Source organism: Topomyia yanbarensis, chromosome 2 (assembly GCF_030247195.1).
Source record: "Topomyia yanbarensis strain Yona2022 chromosome 2, ASM3024719v1, whole genome shotgun sequence".
NCBI classification, from domain to species: Eukaryota; Metazoa; Arthropoda; class Insecta; order Diptera; family Culicidae; genus Topomyia; species Topomyia yanbarensis.
The window spans coordinates 104,698,723-104,721,073 of record NC_080671.1 but is presented as its reverse complement, the minus strand read 5'-3'; the positions used below and the strand labels follow the sequence as shown (position 1 = coordinate 104,721,073).

The 22,351-nt window shown below is 40.6% G+C and overlaps 1 protein-coding gene across 1 annotated transcript; it reads left to right on the top strand.

The window, feature by feature from the left end:
* The first annotated feature begins 9,990 nt into the window (after positions 1-9,990).
* Positions 9,991-10,785, top strand: LOC131679643 (neurogenic differentiation factor 4-like). Its single transcript, XM_058960375.1, has one exon. The coding sequence runs from the start codon at positions 9,991-9,993 to the stop codon at positions 10,783-10,785; it is 795 nt and encodes a 264-aa protein (XP_058816358.1).
* The last annotated feature ends 11,566 nt before the right edge of the window (positions 10,786-22,351 follow it).

Below are 22,351 nucleotides of genomic sequence, written 5' to 3'. Positions count from 1 at the left end.
AACATAGATTTACAAATAACGAGTTTTCTGGTTGGATCAAAAACAGCTTCAGATTTATATCAGGCGGGAGTTCAGGCTGTCTTAAATTTAAACGACAACTATTCATCACATTGCATAACCTTTCCTCAGATCTTTCAAGTGAGAAATAATCAATTAACTGATTGGTTCGTTTCTCATTAATTAGCAAATCTATCCGCAACATTTGTGCTGCTTAGGCATTGCCTATCGTCAATTTACTACTTAGAAGTGATTTTCATTGCGTCTAATTTGATTTCTAAAATTAAAATAAGTTTTATTTCCAACCGCAGATGTTAACGCAACAGCTACCTTTTCACGCTTTGCCTGGCTATATTTTTCCTTTACATCTTCCAAAACAACAAACGCGCTCCGATAAAGCTAATTTGTGGGTGTTTCATTACAAGCTTGTTTGGGGAGATCAAAATTCCCAAACAATTAATAATTGCGAATTGATTGCTGCTTGTTGGTAAAATTATGAACAGGGATTAAACAGTCGCTGTATCAAATCAATTTTGCTTGTTAGGGTGATGATTAAAAATAGTGTAATGTACAGTAGAGTGGGTTTGTTAAATTACAAACTTATTAATTTTAGTTCTATCATGGTGTCTTCATGATAACTTGGTAGTCAATGTATTACGCTCTGTCATTTTTGTAACATTGAAAGTAAATGATTTCTTACTCAAAATAACTGGTTTTATTATTCGTAGTTAGTCATTTTTCCACAAATAATATGAATATAGTATGAAAATTACTAAATAAAAGTTTAGATGCTTAGTTAGGACGAATTTTAGTTTATTCACCTAAATCAAATAGTATTGATCGGCCTACACATCTGCAACAAAGTTTCAACCTTCTTCCAAGAGACGGTTATTCCACCAACGAGTGTAGTTACTGCGATGCGTGGGAAAAATAACTTAAAACACAAAAATATATGTTTGCTATAAACTCCTAGATTGGCTTGTTAGAATTGCTAAAGTAATTACCGCCCTTCAATTGGCACGAAAATTACCTAACAAGATACCTACCGAAATCACAGTGCGAATTGCCATTATTCTGCGAAAAGCCCAGGGCCAACCCAAAACGAATTGGATTCCCATCATCACACCTCCTCTGACGAGTGGCGTGGCGTGTGATGTCATTTCGGCCAGCGATTCAACAATGTGACCAGCTGTCAACGGTCGGCGGCATGCTTTCGGGCGTTCTTACCTATACCTATAAGTGGATACGACACGTTGGTCGCGTGTTTTCTTCCTGTAAAGAAAGAAAAAGGCTCCCCAAGGATTGACGACGTGTGTGTATTGCCCTTCTTTGAAAGTGTAGTCCGATGTACGCGGTGCGGCGGTGGCGTAAAATAACACGAGCGTGGCCTTAAGCGTGGACAGATGTCCGAAGGAATTCATTGAAGAAGCGCTCCTTACCAAACATGTGTTCTGATGGTGTGCTTTCTGGAGTGTGTCTGCTTGGCGAGGAGTCCATTAGCAGTCCTTTCGCTCGTCCTCGCGTCCAAGCTCATGAATATATAGGTGTTTTCAGGTACGGCGGCGACACACACATGGCGGGACGCGTGCTCTCGTTTATCTTTTCCGTTTCCTTTTGGTGGTTGTTGTTTTTATTTGGTCTTGCTCTGCTACTTTCTTTGATCTACGATAAGTCAATTCTACGCTATCTGCGAAGTCATTTATTATGACTGTGTTGCGGAATTATTCATTCCTATATGAAATAAAAAGCAATGATGACGAAGGAACATTTTTCGAGGTGCGTTTAGTGATGTCAGTAACCAACAGCAATTGCAACAGATGGTAGCTATGCAATATGGTTGGTTTTCGAGTTGAGAGCCGGCTTTTCAAAAGTGGACACCACTTTGTTCGAACGGTTTTATTGATGTGCTTAGATTTTATTGAAAGGATTTATTTGTGCGCTTTTCAAAGCAAAGTCTTTCGATCATGCTAATCCCTATCTATATTTATAGACTAAATATAGGAGTAGAATGGTCTGACTTGGTCTGAGGAATCTAGGAAGGAAGTTTTGTCTGAAAAATGAGTTGCAACCACGAGTAAAAATATATTTTGAGAATACAATTTCTGAAAAAAGTGACATTTTGTGAATTTCTCGAATCAGGTTATTGTAAAGAGTATTTTACAATTTATCTATTACAAATCTACAAGGTGTATCCTAGTTTCAACACCTTTCAAAGCCCCTCCAGAAAAACTAAACAGAGTTAGATTTCATCAAGTTAAACCATAGTTAGGGGCATTTTAAAACTTCGACCTATTTTTTCGGGGCAATTTTTGATACCCGTTTTACCTCACTTCCCATTTAATAACCTACTAAATTAGCTGATATTTGGTCAAAGGTTGGCAAAGCCATTCACTCCCAATACAGAATTCCTATACCTTATCTCCTCGCGGTGACAAACGGCGTACGAACCACCTTATCCCGTTTTTACTTGGTCCCGGGGCTGCACTATAGGAAGGTCTCATACCAACTGGTGGCCAAAAATGATTTGTCATTCTTTCGTAAAAAAGTTTGTTTGAGTTGCTAGTAATATACGACACTCATAAAGAGTTTCAAAATCTCGACTGAATTAGTAACTCCCTCTGTTTAGAACTTTTGAACAAAATTTTTGAAGTGTCAGATACAGTTTTTAACACATAATTGAAAATAATCGACTGGGAAAAAGTAACATGTGCTTTTGAACTCATCTTACAGAGAGTAGGAGAGACAAAAGGCAAGTCGCGAATGTTATTTTCACGCATGTGTTTAAATAGAAATAAATAGAAGGCTGTTTTGGCTATTATTTCATCGTTGATATGACAAATGGACTTGAGGTTTCCGGCTAGTCAAATTTATAAAACATATCCCTTCGACTTCATTAGCATTTGCATTAAGCACTATTTACTGTATAATTTTCCTTGAACATTTTGTTTTGAAAGTCACTGAGAACGAATATGAAATCAAAAAAAAATATAATTTGTTTTTCCAATACGGCGTATAAAAAATGGTGAATCAAAAGACGTCGAAGGGACTACTTAATGTAAAATATTTCTTTCTTAGTATTTTTCTTAGTACATTTATAGTAATTTATAGTAATAATAAATCAAATATATTTCTTACGTATGGTTTAATCACAACCAATCAACATCGAATATTACATATTGAACCAAACCTTCTTAATTATCAGGTCATTTCATTTGTAGTAGGTGATCGAATCCGATTAAACTTATTTGAGATGATCTGAAGAAAGAAGACAGAAAACTGTGACCTAACTAATATCTGGAACTAAATCTTTGTAGCATGGACTTGGGAAGCTCTATCTTCTTTATCGTGATATTTTGACTAGGTTGTACATTATTTAAATTTTCAATGCCATAATATCAAAAATCTTTAGGCTTGTCCATTGGAATCTATTCTTAGAAGTATTTCAGGTCGACATGTGCAAAAAAATTTAAAATTTATCGTGAGATGGCTGCATTATATGTGTTTAAAATTGGACCGCTTTTCGCTACATACCATTTTTGTAGAATTTTCAACGTGCACCCCTATATCGAAAACAAAGACGTAGTCCTACGTCAAAAACGCAGTTCTTCGAGTACATATCCTCAAATATCACAAAATTCTGACATTTTGACACCGAATACGTGTTCTGCGCAGCAAATTACTTCGGAAATAACCTGAAACTAAACCATGTTGACCTGTGTTATGTTGTTTTATCTACTAATTGTGAATGTCATCGAAATTTCATTTGAAGCGTTCTCAGCTAAAGGCAAATATGGGCAACTGAAATTTTCACTATAAGTTAGAAGACACATCATACTAGCATCCACAATCGAGAGTTCAGGGGGACATCGGGAGACTTTTTTCTTGGGTTTAATTTAGGGCATTGCAAGGTTAATTTTCATAAAACTCCATACCGATACAACATATATGCATTTCCAATAATTTTATCACAAAGTTGGTATTATAAGCTTTCAAATGACATATATGAACATATGCTTTATGCAAAATAAGTCTTCCCAAATGAACATCGAACACCATGTTCGCTCTAGTTCTGTGCTCATCTTATACCCACATTTCGTGTGCAAATTCGAACGCGCTAATGCGCACCAAAATACGTGCACAACCGAACCCCATATACGCACGCGGTGTTCGTACACAAATCTTCTTGACAATAGTTTTCTCTTTCTCTCACTCATCATCAGCAGCGTTGACTCATTCTGTTTTGTGTGTGCCTTTCTTGTGTACGCACACGGTGTATGTACACGTTGTTTAACACTATGTTAGTGCATCGCTTGCTCGAGTTCGGTATTCGATGCAAACCTGTACACAAAGACAAAGCATGGTTGAGGTTGAATGCGTGCACAAAATTTTGTACACGGGTGCAAACTTGTCGATGTTTATGGGAAAACTGCAAAATTCGGCAGAAATACGAACAGTTGAGAAAACGCACGTAGTATGTTTTGCCTTTCTCATATAGAAAGGTTATGCAATCACTCTGAAAAACGTCAACCTAATTCCGGCCAAATTTTTTTTTCGACTCGCATAAGGTTTCTGGATTTTAACAGGGGCGTAGTTGATGGTTTACGGAGAGGTGTTACACCCCCCCCCCCTCTACTGTTCACTCCCCTCCTTTAAAAATCTCCGTAAATCACCCCTCAGACCACCACCTCATCCAGCCCTCATACCCCTCGCTTTCAACCCCATCATCTTTAAACCACCACTATATCACAAAGCATACCAATTTAAGCTGGGGAGTCGTTCGTTCATGGGACTTTCGCCCTCCTCACATACCCACCCCCGCATGACAAAATGAGTTAGCAAGCAGATAACATTGATCTAATGCTGATTAGGCTAATATTCTATTGTTTCAAGTGTTTCACCGTCGACACGTAGCTCATCAAGTTCGTGGCTGGCATGCCATTGTGTATAAGTGCAAAGTGTACTAAGAATGTAATGAACATTTCCACAATTATGTTGAACATAAAAAGCCTCCGTGCCATAGTTTAGAGAAATGAGAAAGGCACAATTGCACCGCTAGGTCGATTAAAACAGGTTTTTTTCATAATTTTTATCTTCAACCTTCCATTTTACCCAGTAAGGTCGAATATTTTTTGAGATACTTAGAAGTTTTCTTAGCTAGAATATATAAAAAATACTCAGTATAAAATTTACTTAAATTGGAGTTGATGCAATTTTCGATTTCTGGCCACATGCCGCCCCATAGTTCGAGTGGCATTCCAAGACATTTATGACTCAGAATATGAAAGATCTCTAAAGATCTCTGCTATTGGTCCACTATACAGTTTTCCACCAAATGCAAGTAAGTTGCACGTATGTCTCATCTGACCATAGGATGCTCTGTCACTTTTTTTTTTGAGTTTTTGAAACAACCTATTTTAAGGTGCTGTTTGGCTAACTGATTTTCTGAGGCCCATACCAACAAATTGATTCTGATACCAACAACAATTCTGATCTTTGATGCCAGCATGAATGTATCCATAGCGGAACGTTGTTTGATATGAGTACCATAAATGGAGGAAGTTTTCCTGCGTGGTTTCGGGACACGACGAATTTTGAAAATCAAGCCAAAGCGTGCCTAAAATCAAGCCTACCAGTGCACAGTGGTCGGAAACGCCAAAAACGTGAACTTAATTCACTAGAGGCCAAACCATCGAATATATTCACAGGATGTCTTTGGATGAATTGTTCGTATGAATATTCCCCACAATCTGAAAACAATTGAAATTAGGCATGGCTTACTATGATCGAACTAAAAAAAAATAACTTTTTATACTGACAAGAACTTGTGCTTGTAAGAGTAAAGGTTATCGATTTATAAGGCGTTTTCTATGGCAACCCCCTTAAATCTAGTTTTCTTAATATAACTTTTTTTATTGTGGCTTTTCGTGCAAACTATGCTCTGGACAAATGTGTAGGTAACAAAACTACATAATATTGTCGAAGACAGTATGTAAAAATACTCATTTGTTTCAAAGTTATTGAAGATTTTTACATTTTTTACATCAACTTCAATTACGTAGAAGAAAGAAAGGTGCAAACCAAAATTCACGAACAGGTACTTTTTTAACTCACTAAACTATGCACAATAAAGCTAAGAAGGTTTGGTGCGTGGCACTCTAGAACCCTATGAATAGCGTTGTCTTACTTTATCTTTGTTTATGTCTTACGTTTTTTTACTTTTTCCATACAAAAATGGGCAAAAAAATTTTTTTAAGTTTTTTGCCCCAATTTTTGAAATTTTTGGTTCAATGTTCAATTACAAGTATTATTTTCACTTATACCTGAATATTTCAGATTTTATAAACATGGGAGCAAAAATGTAAGGTTTTTAATATCATTGGAGATTCCAAACTAATATATACTCAAATAAACAAGTCATAATGAATTTAATGCTTTCAAAAGTATGTCATACAATTATTTATTAAATTTTACGGAAAAAGTCGAAAAAACTTTTTTGGCTGGTTTTTGTATGGAAAAAGTAAAAAAAAAACATGATAAAGTAAGCTGTAGAGCTAGATACGCGGAAGGGCTTCGCGTCAGATCGCTTATTACAATTACCGACCGACGAGACGGGAGATGTCACACACTAAAACACTACTTAAGGTCAAATGCAGCGGACCGTGATTCAGATTGTGATATTGAGTGCACGGTTCAGTTGTGCGGGCGTAATGACTTTACGACTGCGTGGGAATGAACGTTCATTTGAGTGCGCTTGAGACTGCGTTAATCGGATTAGAGGTGTATCAGCGCGAAGAGCTCGGGCGTTTGTATGTTAACGTGTTCGATCATGTGGTCGTTTGCTTGTCGCGTGGACGTTTGCATGTCGCATGTGCTAGCGTGTAACTTCTTGTGCATGAATTCGATATTATAATCGTGTGTCTATTCGCATATTCGCATATGTTCTTGGATGATAGCGCGGACTGTGAATCTGATACTTCATTTTCAGTGTATAGTTCAGATGCTAGAAGAGAGTGAGTTCTCTATCACTATCAACTCTATCACTAGAGTTTCAAGTCATGTCGCCATGAAAAGTGTTGTCTAGTGGATATGAGCACCATTTTTTCTCAACTGAAGGCTTGGGCCTAGGCTGCTAGGGCCGAGAGGAGGAACTTCCGGACGTAACCAATTCATGATCGTGCGGGGGCGTTCGTAGGTTCATTCTTGAGTTGAACCATTGCACTATATTTTTCATAAGGGAAGTTAATCGAGTAAATTGTGTTTCGACTTAGATAGATCAACTTTACGGCTGCTAGAAACTGAATTTAAAAATGCCACCCAACTTGGGAGAACAGTTAAAACAACTAGTCGAGACGGGCAGCGGGACATATAACAGTTCAATTTTTTCATTGATATCAAAAAAAATCTTAAAGTTTACGTACGTGACTGGTTTCCTTTTGCTAATAAAATTGCATTTTTGGAACCTGGGTAACCTAGTTTGCAACGGCAACGTTATTAAGTCTGCTTCCATTTGTGGAAGATTTGAAAGATTGTCCCGGGAGTACATCCACTTCCACTGAGGTTGAAAATTCCATACAAATTCCGGACAAATCCGTACAAGTATTTTTTTCGGTCACGCGACCAAAAATGCGTACTGTCCTCCCAAATTCCGTACGGTTGGTCAGCTTAGGTATACATAACGTTAAGAGTTGGTGTTCCCGTTTGACTCCAAGAAAACTGCATACCCTTTGCTTTGATGGCAAACATGTTTGGTCACAATTATTGCAAACACTGGTAAGTTTACATTTCGAATAGCCGTCAATATAATGGTATAGCCGGACAACTACCAATGGAGTAGAATGGTGTCATCTTGTGTGAATTAGATTCACGGCAGAGAACATCGTTGACGACTATTTCGGTTGCTATCGCGGATCAGCTGTACTAGTTATGAGGTCATTTACGTTTTCGCGTGTTGTTCTGCGAAAACGCATTGTCTTTCGTCCTCTGTACAGTACATTTAATCAATGTAAAAGATGTCAAGTGAGTTTTTTCTTACGTAAAAATTAATGCTAAACACGAGTTTTGTGTTGAAACATACGCTTGGGGGCACTATAGGTCACTACGTCGCACAGCTATTCAACCACGTGAGCCGGAATGAACATCATCAATTCCACACTCTGGCGACAACGAGGACACCGAAGAAGACATTCGCGAGTAAAAGGCAAGACGCAGTTGCCGAAACAATTTTTTTAGACATTTCCTTTCGCTGTTTCATGATTTTTCACATCATTGGCCTTTTCTCATTTTCTCACCTGAATGACCTCAATTTAATTTTAAATTCTGGAGTTTTAATACTCTTGAACCGGTGATTTTCTAGGCGTGTACATTGTTTAATTTGACCTCGAATATAGTGACTTATCGTACACCCAGATTTTAAAAACATCGAAAAAAGTACCTTCGCCTTTTTGGGTTTAGCTTGAAAAAAATTAAGCCAGGCATAAAATCATTATTGTCAAAACGTTGCCAGATGTACATCCTTTCCAACGAGTGCTTGTTTGTCAAAATCAGTGCAAAAATACCATCGCACGAGCTCGCCAAAGAAAACTGACCTAAATGACCCCACTTTGCTCTGCTAATTAGTACACAAATTTGTATTTTAATTTTATTGTCATATTATTTAAATACACACAACCAATAATAAAAATTGAAAAAAAAAATGATTTAAAACAAACCGTAAAACTAAAAGTTCAATAAACAGTTAAAACCGATGTTTATAATCAATATTCAACAAATGTTTAATTTTTATCGTCCTGTCTCAAAAAATGAAATATTCATGATTTCCAAATTTACCCAGTCAAACTATCTGGGGTTTGTTTTGGATTTAAATTTAGTCGAATTCAGTTGTTTCATTTGAAGGGGAATTTTGACAACAATCAGCCAGAATGTCAATCAATGTTTCGGGTGAGTTTGACTGGAATATTGGAAGAGCATAATTATCCATTACTTATTACACTAAAAAAATAATGATAATAAAATGCACTTCACAGCAAGTTCTATAGCAATGGGCAGAGGAGATCCTTCCAAACACTCATCCAGAATAGGAGTTGCCGGCGTGGAAGCAAGGATCAGCGCCACCCTTACTAGGAAAATTGAAACTTATTGAGAAGACTCAAATAAGATAAATGTAAAAAGTTTCAGCGAAATCGGAGCACATCAATGCGACCCCCACACAAAGGCCTGCTTGTGAGAGCCTAGTTCTTAAATTTTTCAGTCCAACATATGCTACTAAACGCACCCTTGATTCTACAGAGCAAACGCCAGTGTAACGAAAACATTCATTCGTCCTTTCGGGGGGAAATCATACCGCAAGAGACTTATACCTACGTAGTACCAACTTCGGCTACTGGGATCTTAAAGCTTTCCTTGGCCCCATATCAAAGTCGAAGGGATCACCATACATACAATATGACCCGAAAACAACAATTCCAACACAATGCACCCCAATTATTTCCCCCTGGCATTAACACATTCGGTTTGCATTCATCCCCCTGTGTTTCTCGTTTTTTTTTATATTCTCACTGATGAACCTACAAACGGACTCATCCATCCGTGCAGTTCATATGATCCTTGCTGATAAAGTGCGAGAATTAAGGAGCAAAAGCCGTCCGCGTTGATCGAATACCATCGCAGTACGTTCGATGCACCCGTCCGGGCCGGATCGTTGGCCTTGCCATCATCAGTTCAGAAAGAACGAAGGAAAAAAAACAAACGACAGCGAAACAAGGTTCGTCACTTGCATCGTTAAAGTCGCCGCGTGAAAGATCGATTGATCAAAAGAAAAACAATAAAACAAGTTTGTAGCGCTCGCGCAATCGGAAGCAGGATATTACTCGAGCGCTAAAAGTCCAGAAGCATAAATCAAAAGAAATTGTTTGACTCTCGTGCCGAGAAAAGAATAAAATCAGAAAATCGGTCAAAACAGTGTGTGATGATAATTTGGGTGTAACGCCGAGAACGATGGATCACTACTCAACCGTTGGAATGGATCGCCTCAGCGGCTTTGGGCTGACGGTGATGGAAGGCTATTTACCGAATTACTCAACCGATACGTCCCTGTACCGCAGCTTCAGTTCCTCGGGCGACACGAGCCCATCGTTCACCGGTCGTGATGGAAGCGTCAATTATGGGTTGTCTTCATTCACGGAAATGATAATCGACGGCGAAAGCTTCGTTCCGGTCCAGCCGCATGATTATTATTGTCTGGATCAGCGGCTCGTCGACGCCGAAAATCATGTTTCTGCTCCCGTTTCAACGACCGACGTCATCAAGCCTGTAACTAGAGCAGGTAAAAATAAGCGAAAAGCTCCACCCTCCTCCTCCTCCTCGTTGGCCGCCGCCACCACATCTCTCATCAGCAGAAAGAACAGTAAACGTGCTAAAACCGAACCGAGTGATTCGAATGAAATGTCTGCCACATCAACGCCTCCCAGTCCGACCGTGCTAAGGAAGCGACGTCTTGCGGCCAATGCCAGGGAGCGAAAGCGGATGAACAGCCTAAATGTGGCGTTCGATCGGTTGCGGGAAATCGTACCTACGCTCGGACCGGATCAAAAACTGTCCAAATTCGAAACGCTTCAGATGGCACAAACCTACATTAATGCGCTGAGTGACCTGTTGGAACGGGGAACCGATGCCTCGACGTACAGTTTGTTTGATGTTTCCTCTCCGGAGACGGCCAGCGATAGCAACAATAATCACGATCGGGATGGAGAAATTGTCTTGCAACGATTTTACGATATTAATTTTATGTGACTGTGTTTCAAAAACTAAAGTGTTCTGTGCTCCAACAGAGATGGGACTTATTCTAAATGAAGCCAAATCTAGTCTTAAGGGCGAAAACGATGAATCTAATTGTACAGTGATGAATGATAATGCTCAAAAAGTAAATAAATAAATGAATTATTGAGATTCTTAGTTCCGTGTAATGGTTTTCATTTTGAAAATATCACAAGTGTTATGCATTGATCAGTAAATGGTTCGTTCTTCTTCTTGTATGTAGATTTGAACGGTTTTTCCTAGTTTCAAATATTAAGTAAACGTTGAAAATTCTATATCTATTGCCAAATATTTCTGGATTAAGTTCTTATTCACAAATGTAAATAATAAATGAATACTGATTCACTTTGTTCAAATTTTATTATAAAAGTGATCAACAATGCAGTGCATTTTCCATTTCTATTATAACAGTAATATTCAGAGTTTGTATTCTGAGCAAAATGTTAGTTTTCCTTGATGTGTGTGACCGTTTTGATGCTTATTTAGCCACGGTCCACAGAAATGAATAGATTCACCTAATACTTTGGGGTGCTTTTTTGGAAATATCTCATTTATGAAAAAAAAACAAATATATTGTAATTTGTGTGACCTTCTTCGCATAAATCCTGTTAATTTTTTTAAACAGGTCGAGCATAAATCATTATAATATAAGATCAGCACGGATTTGTGAATAAAAAAAATGGATAGGTAATGTCAGAGACATAACCGAAGTGAAGTAGAATACACTTAGGCTGTTAATTCGAATGCTGCAATTTTTGCTATCTTCTGCATTAAAAGCCAGCTATTTCGATATTTGTTATGATGTATTGTGCCCCGCTGTTGTGGACGCATTTACCCCTGCACAGGTGCGTTTTGCCCGGCCCATTTTCCTGAATATTTTACAAAGCGATTGTGATTTCAGAGTAAAATGATATTATTAATTAAATTCTCCCAATTGATGGTCTATAGCTAAGTTATGATTGTATTTTCTTAGGGTGTATTTTATCCCATCTACCTCTACATACGCTTGCATTACATTCACATAAATCACTCGCGACGCGTTTGTGCAAATGGAATCTTGGTCATACTTCGAAAATTTCAAACGTGCTCCCCAGACACATACGTGGCAAAATTCAAATGATAGGTTTGTTCCATAGTTTCGAGTGGGTAATTACCAACTCGATTATTTTCACGTGCTCCCCAGACACATACGTGGCAAAATTCAAATGATAGGTTTGTTCCATAGTTTCGAGTGGGTAATTACCAACTCGATTATTTTCAAGTTGATAGTACTACCTTTACTACTCACATTACCCACCGGCCCTGATTATTGAATATTCAGTACACATATGATGATCTATCTGCGGCCTTCGACAAAATCAACCATGATATCGCAATAGCGAAGTTGGACAAACTCAGCATTCATGGACAACTTCTGCGCTGGTTTCGTTCCTACCTCGATGGAAGGCAACTCCAAATCAGCATTAAGGACTGTCTATCTGCACCATTTTTCGCTACATCCGGCATACCACAAAGAAGCCATCTCGGTCCAGTAATATTCCTCCTCTACTTTAATGACGTCAATTTCACATTACAAGGACCCCGCCTTTCTTTCGCCGACGACATGAAAATTTTTCAACAAATACGGGATAAAACCGATGCCGAGCTTCTTCAGAGGGAACTGAACAGCTTTAGTACGTGGTGTGATCTAAACAGAATGGTTTTAAACCCGAGCAAATGCTCAATCGTTACGTTCACGCGGAAACGCCAACCGACTCAGTTTAACTACCATTTCTTCGGCTCGAGCATTCCAAGACACTCTCACATCAAAGATCTCGGAGTCATCATGGATTCGGCATTAACATTCAAACCACATACGTCATACATCGTGGATAAGGCATCACGACAGCTTGGGTTCATCTTCCGAATAGCGAAAAACTTCAGGGACGTATATTGTCTTAAATCGCTTTACTGCGCGTTGGTCCGCTCAACGTTAGAATATTGTTCAGCTGTTTGGAATCCGTACTACCAGAACGGGATTGACAGAATCGAGGCTGTCCAACGCAGGTTCATACGCTTCGCCCTTCTCCCATGGTGAAACAGATTTCAGCTGTCGAGCTATGAAAACCGTTGCCAGCTAATACACCTCGATAAACTCAGCATTCGGAGGGACTGCTCTCGAGCCCAGTTCGTCTCGGACTTACTCTCTGCCAGAGTGGATTGCCCTACAATCCTCGGACGTCTGGATCTTCAAGCCCGCGTTCGAGCTCTACGCAATAACTCCCTTCTGCGAGTTCCGTTCAGGAGAACCAACTATGGTTGCCAGAGCGCTGTTACCGGACTCCAACGAATTTTTAACAGTGTGGCGACGGCCTTTGACTTCAACAGGACGCGGAATGCGATAAAAGTGAAAATGTTTTTTTATTTATTAACAGATTAAGGCCGATGTGGCCTGTGCCGTATACAAAAGATTCCTCCATTCCACGCAGTCTGCGAAGGGTCCGCAAATCGTCTTCCACCTGGTCGATCCATCGTGCTCGCTGCGCGCCACGTCTTCTTGTACCGGTCGGATTGCAATTGAGAACCGTTTTCACCGGGCTATTGTCCGACATTCTGGCTACATGCCCGGTCCACCGTAGTCGTCCGATTTTCGCGGTATGACAGATGGGCGGCTCCCCCAACAGCTGATGCAACTCATGGTTCATTCGCCGTCTCCATGTGCCGTCTTCCATCTGCACTCCACCGTAGATGGCACGCAGCACTTTCCGTTCGAAGACACCAAGTGCGCGTTGGTCCTCCACGAGCATGGTCCAGGTCTCGTGCCCGTAGAGAACTACCGGTCTAATCAGCGTCTTGTAGATGGTCAACTTCGTACGACGGCGAACTCTGTTCGACCGAAGTGTCTTGCGGAGGCCAAAGTAAGCACGATTTCCTGCCACGATGCGTCTACGAATCTCTCTGCTGGTATCATTGTCGGCGGTCACCAGTGAGCCCAAGTACACGAACTCTTCAACCACCTCGATTTCGTCGCCACCGATGCAAACTCGAAGCGGGCGGTTCTCATTCTCTTCTCGTGAACCTCTTCCTATCATGTACTTTGTCTTCGACGTGTTGATGGCAAGTCCGACGCGCTTGGCTTCTCTTTTCAGTCTGATGTAGGCTTCCTCCATCTTCTCAAAGTTTCGTGCAATAATATCAACGTCATCGGCGAAGCCAAGTAGCTGAACGGACTTTGTGAAAATCGTACCACTCGTGTCGATCCCTGCTCTTCTTATTACACCTTCCAGCGCGATGTTGAATAACAGACACGAGAGACCATCACCTTGCCGTAACCCTCTGCGTGATTCGAAGGGACTCGAGAGCGTCCCTGAGACACGTACTACGCACATCACCTGATCCATCGTCGCCTTCACTAATCGCGTCAGTTTGTCCGGGAAACCGTAGTGAAAATGTTGTCAATACTAAAATGTAATTAGTTTAAGCAACCACCATTGGGGCCAAGGGGCCTGTTGGTGAAGGTAATAAACAACATAAATATGTATAGTGGGATCAAAATGCATTCGTCTTGCTGAATATTTTTAGAAATAGGCCACTTTTAAGTAAGGCATGTACAAATAAAGTAAATTAAGGGATAAATCGGATAACAAATAGTTTTTGGACTTACTGTAAATTTTACTTACTCTATAGTTAAGAGCCAGCATAAGGGCATTTGCGTGTGGAATGTCAGCATTAGAGAGTGAAGGCGAATGCCCTATACAAAATATGTTTAAACCTTTACCAAGCAGGTTTCTTAGCGTGGAGTTTTCGCAATAACCCTGCAATGGCCACGTATGATTATAACCAACAACGAATGTAGTGTCAGGCAGCGATACAGGTATACCTCGATAGTACGCTTCGCTTCGTTTAGTGTACGTACTATCGAAACACAAAAATGAAATTCAAAATATTACTTTTTATGTTTAATATTGAATGAAACTGTGCAAAAATAAAATTTATCACTTAATTAATCACCCTATTAGTGATAAACTGACCTACCACTAAGTACTTAATCTTAGAATGTCATGGTTTTCATCAATCGGGACGGTTGAAAATGGAGAGTAAAAATATTTCCTTGGTCCCGTACAGTAGGGCATTGCAAAAAATTTTTTTTTTTTTTTTGAATTCTCAAAGGCCTCCCTCTCATATTGTGACAAATGTCAAAGTAAGCTCAGATGCCAAATTTCACATCATTTGTGACAAATGTCAAAGTAAGCTCAGATGCCAAATTTCACATCATTTGGACAATTTTAGACCCCCGCCCACTTCGCTTGAAATTTTTTGAAATTGATGCTATGGGAAAATATGGAGGAAAAATACATTAAATGCAATAACTTTTGAAGTAGCAATCAAAAAATTACAATTTAAACCTCTTTTGAAAGAAAATAATCTTAGTATTTCAATGGAGCTATCTTTGTTTCTAGGAAAATACGGGAAAGTGGGGTACTGGGTCATTTTGGACCCAAAATCCCATATTTTTAATGATTTTTCTCCTCCGTGATGCAAATCATACATATTTTGTAGTTTTTCTAATGTGAAAAAATCTCCGAAATCGAACGGAATTCCTTTGATTTTAGTCCGAATATGAGAAGTTGGGATTATAGGGCTTTTTGTCATTCATATTAAATTTTATCATTTTCTCATGCATATATCTCTATTATTCTTCAATCAATTTTCATAAAATGTAACTTGTTGAACGTGTAAAATTCTGAGGAATAAAACAAAAATAAAAACGTTAGAGGTAAAATTCAGAAACATCAAACTTTTTGATATTTACTCTACAAATCTCATTTTTTTCATTACTTGTCCTAATACCTCAACTTCCCCTATTTTTCCAAGAATGAAACTTTTCTCATGTGATCCCTAAGCATATTTTACACTAAAAGTAGTAAATTAGATAAGAATTTTGTTTTTTTTTTTATTCATTTCGTTTATTTAATAGGCACAAATGCGTTAGCTTGGCGGTGCCAAATGCTTATGTTTTTACATTTTGGGTATCTTAAAACTAGGAGGTTACAATGTTGAAATATTTTTTTTACAAAGGAAAAAAAAAAGTTTACAGCTATCTTAAGACTAGAAATAAGATTCAATATACAAGAGAGGGCCAAAAGATTTTTTCATGAAAAAATTTAAAACAAGGGATTCACTTTGATATACAAGAGGGGGAGTAATAGTATTTTACGAAATATTTTACGGTTATCTTAAAACTAACAATATAGTTTAGTACACAAAAGGGGGAACAAATATTTATGAGAAACTTCACAGAAATCTTAAAACTAGGGATTCAATTCTATTTACAAGATGGAGGACAAGAGTTTCAATAAAGAGTAAAAATTATAGCTATCTTAAAACTAGGAATACAGAATACTAATTTGAATTTTTTAACTAAAACTTATGCTTGGTCAAGATATTCAGAGGGTGGCTTATTTCCGCATCAGTGTAGCAGCAGTTGTATCAAGGACAGGGGAGAGACAGGGAAAGAAGAGCAAAACTTGCAACTTTCGCTCAAAGGGGGGGGGGGGAAGGGGGATCAGCGAAACAAATTTGCGCCTCAGTCTAGTAAGTCGTCGAGTACCGGATTGGCGGATGGTATTCTTCGGACCCGCGGGGAATCCTTCAAAAGTCATCGGACCTCGAGTCGCTCTCGCTTCAGTTTCCTTCTATGCAGGCGTAGTGGTAAGGGCGACGGCGGTTACATAGTGGCACTCTGGAGCTGATCGGTTCCACAAGGCAGGAGGAAACTCTAAAAACGAGAAATAAAAGAGAGGGGCTAAATTGGGATATTTATCGTTTTTATGAAGGTATAAATAAGGGACATATAGGGGAAATCACGATTTGCCAGCATATCTCGGACTGGGACATTGGGTGGTCTACCTCGGGCCCGAAGGGATTCCTTTAACTGAGACCTGGCGTCACAACACCCGGCGCATACCCAGACAACGTGTTCAATGTCGTGATAGCCCTCGTCACAAGCGCACAGACTACTCTCCGCAAGCTCAATACGCCGCAAATGCGCATCCATGGTGTAGTGATTGGACATAAGTCGGGACATTACGCGAATAAAATCCCGACCCACATCCATCCCCCCGAACCAAGGCTTCGTTGATACCTTTGGGATAATCGAATGTAGCCATCGTCCAAGTTCCCCGTTGCTCCACGAGGTTTGCCAACTGTTGAGCGTCCTCTGATGACAAATACTAAAAAATTCATTGAAGCAGATTGGTCTTTCGTATATGTCACCATTTAATGCGCCCACCTTTGCTAATGAGTCGGCCTTTTCATTGCCCGGGATAGAACAATGAGAGGGGACCCAAACAAAGGTAATCTGATAAGATTTTTCAGATAACGTACACAAGGACTCCTGTATCATCCCCAGAAAATACGGGAGTTGCTTTTTAGGCTTCACCGCACGAAGAGCCTCGATAGAGCTGAGGCTGTCCGAAACGATGAAGTAGTGATCTGTGGGCAGAGTGTCGATGATCCCAAGGGTGTACTGAATTGCAGCTAACTCTGCGACGTAAACTGAAGCGGGATCATTGAGCTTGAATGAAGCGGTGATAGTATTGATGAAGATACCGAAGCCAGTGGACCCATCGAGATTTGATCCGTCAGTGTAAAACATTTTGTCGCAGTCGACTTCTCGGAATTTATTATAAAATATATTGGGGATCACCTGCGGGCGTATATGGTCCGGGATTCCACGAATCTCTTCCTTCATGGATGTGTCGAGGAATACAGTAGAATCAGAAGTATCTAGGAAACGGACACGGTTGGGATTGTACGAAGAAGGATTGATGCTCTGTGCCATGTAGTCGAAGTACAAGGACATAAAACGGGTTTGAGAATTAAGCTCGACGAGCCTCTCGAAGTTTTCAATCACCAACGGGTTCAGAATGTCGCATCGGATGAGCAATCGATATGAGAGTTCCCAAAATCGATTTTTTAGCGGAAGAACGCCCGCCAGCACTTCGAGACTCATCGTATGGGTCGAGTGCATGCAACCCAAGGCAATGCGCAAGCAACGATACTGGATTCTCTCCAGTTTGATGAAGTGTATGTTCGCAGCGGAGCGGAAACAGAAACACCCGTACTCCATCACCGACAATATCGTTGTTTGGTACAACCTGATCAGGTCTCCTGGGTGAGCACCCCACCATGTTCCAGTTATTATTCGGAGAAAATTGATCCTTTGTTGGCATTTCTGTTTCAGATACCTAATGTGACATCCCCAGGTACCTTTAGAGTCGAACCAGACCCCGAGATATTTAAATGTGAAAACCTGGTTGATCGTTGCACCCATTAATAGGAGCTGGAGTTGCGCCGGCTCACGCTTCCTAGAAAAAACAACCAACTCAGTTTTCTCCGTAGAGAACTCAATACCCAGCTGAAGAGCCCAAGCAGACAAATTGTCCAAGGTATTTTGTAATGGTCCTTGCAAGTCGGCAGCTTTGGGCCCTGTAACAGAGACCACCCCGTCGTCTGCAAGTTGCCTTAGCGTGCATGAATTGGCAAGACAATAGTCAATGTCATTCACGTAAAAATTGTAGAGCAGGGGACTTAGACATGAGCCCTGGGGAAGACCCATGTAGCTAAATCGCGATGTTGTTAAATCGCCATGCGAAAAGTGCATGTGCTTTTCAGACAACAGGTTTAGCAAAAAGTTATTTAAAATTGGTGAAAGACCATGCTGGTGCAGCTTCTCTGACAGAATGTTGATAGAAACTGAGTCAAAAGCCCCCTTAATATCCAAGAAGACTGATGCCATCTGCTCTTTGTTAGCATAGGCCATTTGGATTTCTGTAGAAAGCAACGCAAGGCAATCGTTCGTCCCTTTGCCTTTGCGGAAGCCAAATTGTGTATCTGACAGTAAGCCATTTGCTTCAACCCAATTGTCGAGGCGAAACAAGATCATTTTCTCGAACAACTTCCGAATACAGGACAGCATTGCAATCGGCCGATACGAGTTGTGGTCGGAGGCTGGTTTTCCTGGTTTTTGGATGGCGATGACCTTCACTTGCCTCCATTCATAAGGGACAATGTTACCCTCAAGAAACTTGTTAAATAAATTCAACAAGCGCCTTTTTGCAGTGTCAGGCAGATTCTTCAGCAAGTTGAATTTGATTCTGTCTAACCCTGGGGCGTTATTGTTGCACGATAAGAGAGCAAGTGAGAACTCCACCATCGAAAACGGTGTTTCGTTCGCGGTATCGTGAGGAGACGCGACGCGGCACGTTTTCTGTACCGGGACAGAGTCCGGACAGATCTTCTTGGCGAAAGCGAATATCCAACGGTTTGAATATTCCACGTTCTCGTTGGTACTATTACGGTTACGCATACGTCGAGCCGTACCACAAAGAGTGCTCATCGCTGTTTCTCTCGTTAACCCGTCGACGAACCGGCGCCAATAACTGCGTTTTTTGGCTTTCATTAGACTCTTCATTCGCCTTTCTAACGACGCGTACTGCTGATAGCTAGCGGGTAACCCGTCTTCCCGGAAGGCCTTATATGCAGTGGACTTTTCCGCGTACAGCTCTGAGCACTCTTTATCCCACCACAGGGTGGGAGACCGTCCATGGGTATTCGCGCTGGGTACTGGTTTAGTCTGAGCTTGATTCGCACTGTCGAGAATCAAGCCAGCCAAAAACCTGTACTCTTCCTCCGGAGGAAGTTCTTGAGTGGATTCGATTTTAACGGATATCGCGGTCGCGTAACTCTTCCAATCAATGTTCCGTGTGAGGTCATATGAGACATTGATTGTTTCCGATGGTCTTGAACCGTTAGCAATTGAAATCACGATAGGCAAATGATCGCTACCGTGGGGATCAGGGATCACCTTCCACCTGCAATCTAACTGTAGCGATGTCGAGCATAGCGATAAATCCAACGCGCTTGCGCGTGCTGGTGGTGTAGGAATCCGCGTCATTTCTCCCGTGTTTAAGATGGTCATGTTGAAATTATCGCAAAGATCTTGGATTAATGTTGATCTATTATCATCATGAAGACAGCCCCATACCGTACCGTGCGAGTTAAAGTCTCCCAGAACTAGCCGCGGTGCCGGTAAGGATTCCGTGATATTACAAAGCGTTCGGTGCCCTACCGAGGCTCTAGGAGGAATGTAGATGGAAGCAATGCAAAGCACCTTTGATTAAAACTTGACAAGCGACAATTTCAATGCCTGGTGTCGAAGGGAGGTTAATTCGGTTGAAAGAATAGCACTTTTTGATCCCCAAAAGTACTCCTCCATAGGGGTTTTCTCGATCCAGACGAATTATATTAAAGTCGTGGAAGTTGAGATTTATATCGGAAGTTAACCAAGTTTCACATAATGCGAAAGCATCACATTTTAAACTATTTAGTAAAAATTTAAAGGAATCGATTTTCGGGAGGATACTTCTGCTGTTCCACTGTAGAACAGTGATCGAATCGGTGACCTCGTTCGATGACTTAGCCATCGAAGGATACGATCGCTGCAAGGAGGGGCCATTTAGTAGTCAACTGCTTCAAAAATGTTTGCACTATAGGGAGAAAACGTATCAGAAGGCTTTTAAGAGGATCAGTAACATTGAAAGCTGTGAAAATTAAGTCCACTATGTCAGAAAATTTCATTACTCCGCTACTGGACTGAGTATCTGTTTGAAAAAAGGGGACACTTGGGGTTTTGGATGTCCCTGGAAGTGGTGGGTACTCCTTGTTAGAATTAATATTTCCAAGTCCTGGAGCAAATTGCTTCGGCTTTTGTGCATCACTTCCGTTGGATTTATTGGTTGTAGATGGCGCACTCTGAGTGGACGACACCTTGGCACCCTTACGAGGCAATGTAGGGGAGGCTGGATTTCTCCTCTTCCTGGATTCCCCTGGGTTAACCAAAGATGTTCCCTCTCGTGGGTCGTCAGATTCTTGCTCAACGTTAGCCAAATCAGCATAGGGATTTTCGGACAGGACAGATGGTGATGCATTCTTTAGCATTTCTGCATAAGAACGCCTTGAGCGTTCCTTAAGGGAGCGCTTAATTTTATCCCCGCGCTGCTTGTACGCAGGACATGATTTAAGAGCATGTGAAGGGCCCCCGCAGCAAATACACTTTTCAGTTTCTTTGTCGCAAGAGTCATCCTCATGCTCTCCTTCGCATTTGCCGCATCGTTTCTTATTTCCACAATATGTGGCTGTGTGGCCCAACTGCTTGCAATTGCTGCAGCTCATGACCCGCGGTACAAATAGGCGAACTGGTAGGCGAACCCTGTCAAGGAGGATGTAGTTGGGAAGAGAGGACCCGGCGAATGTCACCCGAAGCGAGCCTGATAGAGAGTAGGTAGTCTTACCTCCCTCGGTGTTTGCGGTATACAATTGTTTGCATTCTAAGATCTTAATCTGTTCAAGAGAGGGGTCCTTAAAGCAGCCAACCCCGTGCTCCAACAGTTCTTCGCATTTCAGGCCCGGTTCGGACACTACCCCATCGATTTCACAGGCCACACAAGGCACGTACGCTTTAAATTCCCGCGTAAAGCGCTCACAGCAAGCAATCGCGTTTGCCTGCCCGAGATCATTCACTAGAACACGTATCTTGTTTGCCCGAACACGTGTTATCTGAGTTACGGCCGGGTAATTAGCAGTCAGATCTCGAGAAAGTTTTAATATATTAACCGGTTTCTCTCCGGTCCGAAAATATACCACCCATGGCCCAGAGGAACCTTCTGGGTACTGCTTTATACGGGGAGCAATGCGAGTATTAGGGGGATCAGGGACTTCCATGATTACATCGGATGGTATTTCGCCCTCGGCCATTTAAGCACGAGGGCAGAGCGTTATATAAACGGGAATGTGTCTTATTATTTGATTACAAGGTAGAGTAAAAGTAGGGAAAAGGAAAGAAAGCAAACGAGGAAAAAAAATAAAGCAAAACTTATCTGCAAACAACGTCGATTGTTCCGCACCAGCGAAAACAATGTACTGGATTTACTGCCGGCACCAGCAGAATGGCAGCTAACGAACGAACAAAGGATGACCTTCAATCACTGAAATTTACACAACGAACACCACTGTGAAATATAACGATCCGTTCCGTTCAAAGGTTGGGAGACGTATGAAGAATTTTGTTGTTAAATGGAGTTAATAAGTGAAATATGTCAGATAATTTGATGTTCCTGAATTTCACCGGTAACGAATCTAGTTTTGTTATAATCCTAAAGATTTTTCACGTTCAACAAGGTATAGTTTATGAAAATTGAGTGAAGAATAATAGTGATATATTCACGAGAAAATTATGAAGTTTAATTTGAATGACAAAAGGCCAGTTAACCCCAACTTCTCGTATTCGGACAAAGGTCAAAAAGGCTCCGATCGATTTTTGAGATTTTCTCACATTAGAAAAACTACATCACGGAGCAGAAAAATCATTAAAAATAGGGAATTTTGGGGACAAAATGACCCAGTACCCCACCTTCCCGTATTTTCCTATACAAATTCAAATACTAAAATTATTTCCTTTCAAAAGAGCTATAAATTGTAATTTTTTGATTGCTACTTTAAA